This window comes from Poromitra crassiceps (assembly GCF_964638095.1).
Source record: "Poromitra crassiceps genome assembly, chromosome: 3".
Lineage (NCBI taxonomy): Eukaryota > Metazoa > Chordata > Actinopteri > Beryciformes > Melamphaidae > Poromitra > Poromitra crassiceps.
Window position 1 is genome coordinate 40,880,248 of NC_139625.1, and position 6,000 is coordinate 40,886,247.

Genomic DNA, 6,000 nt, shown 5'->3' on the forward strand with positions numbered 1-6,000 from the left:
TAAATGTCCATTTTATTTCTTCTTTTCGTTTATTTTCCTGTCAACCATTCTATGTGCTTAATGAAGTTGCTTAATGCACTTTTTATACTCTTTTTTTAAAGTTTTGTTGTGATGCTTTTAAATGTCCATTTTACTCTCTTCTTTTCTTTTCTTTTCCTGTCAACCATTTTATGTCAAGCACTTTGAATTGCCTCTGTGTATGAAATGTGCTATACAAATAAACTTGACTTGACTTGACTTGACTTGCTGCAACAACAGCAATACATTATAAGTATAAGTCTATAATAATACCTAACTGACAATAGATAGTCATTCATTGGATCAACTGATAATAAAATCAGACTCAGTGTTCAGTGAGTTTCTCTTATTGAATGTACGGGGACTGCATTACATAGTGTGGAAGCAGTATGGGGCCAAATTGGGGGGACAGACAGAGAGATCTCAAGCTAATCCAAGACTGAGACGCTCTTGCTTGCTAAACAGCCATTAAACTGTGGTCACACTGGCATCCTCTTCAGATGGAATAATGGATCTCGCCAGCCTGAAGCCGCAATGCTTGTTCTCAGTCAACATCGGTCAGCCATAAACTGACCGATGGAAGCATCACACCCCAAAACACAAAGCATCACACCCCAAACACAAAGCATCACACCCCAAACACAAAGCATCACACCCCAAACACAAACTGGGCTTTTATGACATCATTATCACATGCCCAACGAGGGACACAGGAGGCTTTTATAAAGCGATGTAACTTTTCCCCACATGGCAAGCCCTCCACTGACCCAGTCCCACAGACTAATAATAATAATAATAATAATAATAATAAAAGAGCATTTTGGTTCCTTTTTCTGTGACTCTTGTCTATAAGTTAGTCACAGTATGCTGCCCCTTGCCCAACAAGTACTGTAACAAAATAGCCAGAAAGGGAAGGGAGGAATGGGGCTTATTGATGTAACCAATTGTCTAAGAGCGTTTCTCTTATTAAAGCTAAACACTTGTGAGACACAGGCTATATGACTTCATTTTGACTTAATTTCCCCTCCCTTTCATTCTCTTTATGCTTTCCTCCCTGCCTGCGTGTGACCTGGGACCCGGGCCTACGCTGCCCCCCAAAACAACCACAGAAATGAGCAAATGAAGCGTTCTCTCTGTTTCTCCCCCAAACTTCAAAGGAGAGAGGAGAGGAAAACATCTGGGATCCAAAAGAGATGGTGCCGGGGACTTAGGAGGAGTGGGGATCTGGCGCATCGACTCGAGGGAGATAGAGAGCGGGAGAGAAAAGAAGTGATAGATGGAGGAGACAGGGAGGGATGATGTCTGCTTCTGATTAGGGCTCTGGTCAGACGTTAAACAGGGAACGAGGTATGACAGCGGACACTGACAGCCAATTGAGATCTCTCATTGCCAGGCATATCTTATAATAGGATTAAGAGTACTGGGACACGAATAGGAGCTAAGTGTCCCAGTGAGCCACCACAGTTGCTCCCCATGGGGCCTCAATAACAAGTCCTGGACAAGCCCAAGGACGTAATCAAGTGCTCCAAATAACAACACAGAGCTGCCAGGATGAGTGAGAGTCTCCATCCAGAGTGAGGGGCACAACCACCCATCCAGCCAACCAGCATACAGCCACCCGCCACTGCTGTTCTGCAGACCTACCGCAGCGGGAGGGGAGCGAGCTGGCTGAACCGCGGCTGCTCATTTGCCTGGTGTTTCAAGGCCACGCTGGCTCTGCTCTGCCCGCAGGGTGGGTGGCACTCACTGCCAGGTTCTCATCTTCATGCTAAATGTGTTTTCATTTGGGTCCCTGTTTTGGTTTTATGGGAGCGAAAACAGCTTCATTTTTACGACAAGGCGCATGGGCGAGTCACGCAGCTGCCTCCGCGAGTTTACGAAGCTAATGAAGACTGCCATGTGCTGGGATTAAAACATCATCATCAGTCATCAGCATTGTTTACTGATGGTATACGCAACTGCGGCTGAGTAACATGACAATCATCATTGATCGAATAGAATAGACCTCTATTTCGACAGTGGCCTTTTTTATGTCTTTTTTATGTTTTTATCTCTTCTGTTGTGTACCATGATGCAAGTCATACATAGGCTATATCAGCAATCATTTGTCACAGAGCTGCCAAGTCTCACCCTTTGAGAGTGAGAGTCACGCAATTTAACCTCTTCACACGTGCACACACCACACTTGCTATTTCACACGCTCATAAAGGTTTTTCCCTCTCACTTCTATTATAATAGTTCCATAACTTGCTGCTTGCCGTAGTTCGAGTCCGTCACAGGGTGAGCCCGCCCTATTCTGCCTCTGATTAGCTGACCCAGATATTCTTACCCTAACCTTAACCAATCATCAGTCCCCTGCCTAAATCTAACCAACCCAACGTAAGGCAACCACGAGTACCAACCAAATCAGAGGCAGAGTAGGGCGGGTCACTGTCCCAGGAAGAGAAGAACAACAAAACAGTTTGGCGAACAGTTTGAAAAGAGAACTCAGTTGTCTGTGTCAGCTGAATAATGCCGTGACACTCTTTCAACTGAAGCGGGAGGTCAAACGGTAGGTAACCACCTCATTTTGATCATCCAAAATACGTTATTTTTATAGAATAAAATGCGTTATAGTCACTCAGTCGGAACAGGAGTAGCGTTACACAGGCTGCTGGTGAACAGCGTGGCATGTAGCTCTCTTTTGATACTGTGGGTCATTCATTCCTTAACTGCACACTTCCATTTTTGTCTGTTTGAAACAAATTGAAAGATGTCAGGGAAGAAGAAGCAGAGAGATCTGCTGTCATTCTGGGCAGTGAAGGGTCAACCACCCCCTGCCAAACTTTCCAGGTCAGAGGAAACAGTGGCGGCTGTGGATCTGACTTTTCTTCTTACAATTCTTTTCATTTCTACTTGTGCTGGTCAATTATGAACACTATATATAAAATAGCAGGAAACTGGTTTTTAAGTTGCACAAATAATTGGGTGGAGAGGAGCTGCCTGAATAATGATAGAATAAGACTGAATAATGACATCCGACAGTCTAATCCTAATGTAGACTTGGACTCTGTGTATTCTATTATTTTTAGCAATTGATCATATTTCTTGCATGTTCACTATTCAGAGTAAAGACAGAGAGAGAGAGCACGAGAAGGCCGACAGTGCAGGGAGAGCAGCTGGCATGGGGGTGAAGACTGAATAATTACATCACAACAGTAATCCTAATGTTAATTTTAATTGAGATATCCCTCTAAATCTACGCTAAAAAAGGGCACAAAAAAAAATTCCGGCGACCTTGGCAAATCGCATCCCTTCTTCGGAATCTCACTCCTAACTTTGGCTGAAACTTGGCAGCCCTGTGTCATATCATTCCATTTTAAGGTCATATTTGGCCCATGATAGCTGAATCTAGCCTACAGTACTGTAGGTAGCGAGCTAGTAGCTAACTACCTACTAAAGCTAGCGAACCTCCCTACTAAATTCAAGCAGATGTTGTTCTTAAGATTGCTAGCTAATTTGCTAAATGTTCTCACTTTTTATATGCATTGAAATAAGCTAGTTAATGCCAATAATTCAGTTAGAGTTTCCCACCTCAAGAGCGACTTAAATTCAAAACTCCATTATGACTTAATTCTAATATGATCTCACAGAATAAAGTATTTTACCCAATGGAATTAGATTAAATTATAATGAAGTCATAGCCTATACTGGAACAGAGCATAACACAAAATTGTCCATATTATGGTGGTTTTGGTCAGAATGGTTTACCTGGTTTGGTTGGACACTTTTGGCACTTGTTGAGACCCCAGGAGGCACCCACACTTCCACAGCAATCATCCTGTTTGGTTAGGCCTGGCAGAGGCTTCTCGCACTACAACAACAGCACACATCTGGGTTAAATCTCAGAATGAATTTTCAGACTCAGTGTTTGTGTGTTTGTGTATACGTGTGTGTGTGTGTGTGTGTGTGTGTGTGTGTGTGTGTGTGTGTGTGTGTGTGTGTGTGTGTGTGTGTCTGTGTGTATGTCTGTCTGTGTGTGTGTGTGTGTGTGTGTGTGTGAGTGTGTGTGCCACACCACATGCACATGGGTGAGGGGGCACACCCACGCTTTGCACGCTTCCTTGTCTGTGTGCAAATGGCAAATGTGTGTACATTGGCAAGTATTGAATTTGTGAGTGTGTTTGTGTCAGAGTGTGCGTGTATACCTATCTGCAAGGACAGAGTGAACGAGACACATCTGAGACTGGTTAGCTTGAGGAGGACATAAACAGTGAGCCTCGGGAATAGCTATGCTCCTGGCATGCCTCATTAAGGAGCTTGGCTAATTGTGACGAGAGATTCCTATCAAACCTCACTGACTGGATTCTTGGCAAATGGAGATTTATTAAATTCAAGAAGAAACAGAGAGGAACACCAATGCGAGTTTGGTGTTCCATAGAAAAATGCCCTCTCTGTTGCTTCTTGAAACTGGCAAAGGCAGAGGGGAAACTACAGGCAGATGCTTTTGCTTCTTTCCTGGGGACAATTCTATTGGGGCTCTCAAAAGCCAATTCCAAACTGACTGGAATGTTTAATTTCAACCTCTCTATGAGACCAGAGCAGGGAAAATGGGAGTTGTACTCCAGCATAAACAAACTTGTTCAAGGGATAACACTGGTGAAAAACTGTGGATCACTTTGTTGTTGAGACTGGAAACATGGAGGCTAAGAGTCAAGCAAACATCTTCTCACAGCCAAGCCAACCGATCCTGTAATAGACTTCATATAAGCCAAACTCACGCACAGTCTCTGGGGAGCTGTGACTTAACTCATGAATGTGATATCCATACATTTTTCTGACCAGGCAAAGCCCAGTAAAGCTAGTCCAGTATGTGCCATACTGTACGCATGGTACCAGACTCACTGTGTAAATCTAGTCCAGTATGTGCCATACTCAGTGTTGGGGGTAACTCATTACAAAAGTAACATATTACATGTAATATATTACTTTTAGCAGTAACTCAGTAATATAACTTATTACTTATAGGATTTCAGTAATATTATACCAGTTACTTTGTCAAGTAACTCAAGTTACAAATTGAGTAATTTTTTTTAAATCAAAGCACATATTTAAAAAAGATACAATCATTTCCTAATCAAACTGTGTGTTTTTATGCAAATAACCACTATAGATGTCAATGACGAAAGAAAAGAATAACATTTAGAATTTTGGATTGTTCACACTGACTTCAAGGCGGTTGAAATTATTTTTCGGGATGGTTCCGGGGCAGCGATGTCATTCTGTTGCTGCTGTTGTTTTGTTAAAAGTAATGCAAAAGTAGTGTAATAAGTAACGAGTTACTCTACACATACAGTAATATTGTAAAGTAACTTATTACTTTCAAATGAAAGTAACTAGTAATATGTAGTATATTACATTTTGAAAGTAACTTGCCCAACACTGGCCATACTGTAGGCATGGTACCAGACTCCCTGTGTAAACCTAGTCCAGTATGTGCCATACTGTACGCATGGTACCAGACTCCCTGTCTAAACCTAGTCCAGTATGTGCCATACTGTAGGCATGGTACCAGACTCCCTGTGTAAACCTAGTCCAGTATGTGCCATACTGTAGGCATGGTACCAGACTCCCTGTGTAAACCTAGTCCAGTATGTGCCATACTGTACACATGGTACCAGACTCCCTGTGTAAACCTAGTCCAGTATGTGCCATACTGTAGGCATGGTACCAGACTCCCTGTGTAAACCTAGTCCAGTATGTGCCATACTGTACACATGGTACCAGACTCACTGTGTGAACAGCCACCCCTCTGTGTCATGATGGGGACGGACCACATGGGGTGGATTTCAAGCTTAACCTTTGTCCTCACGACTCATCCTAACTCATAACATGCCTATGTTGGGGAACTGGTGGAACATGAGATGACCAGTCTGTTCAGAGCTCGTAAATCCCGGACGCAACATAAATCAGAGCCACAGGCCCACTTCCTGTATGGGACAG

General features: G+C 43.0%; 1 protein-coding gene across 1 annotated transcript in view; it reads right to left on the minus strand.

The window, feature by feature from the left end:
- The window catches only part of LOC310772686 (latent-transforming growth factor beta-binding protein 2-like), a gene marked incomplete at its 5' end in the record, with an annotated part of 73,629 nt that overhangs the window by 61,502 nt on the left and 6,127 nt on the right, over positions 1-6,000 (minus strand). Inside the window, 1 exon segment of the mRNA XM_083632551.1 lies at positions 3,769-3,871. Coding sequence (XP_083488677.1) covers positions 3,769-3,871 — 103 coding nt within the window.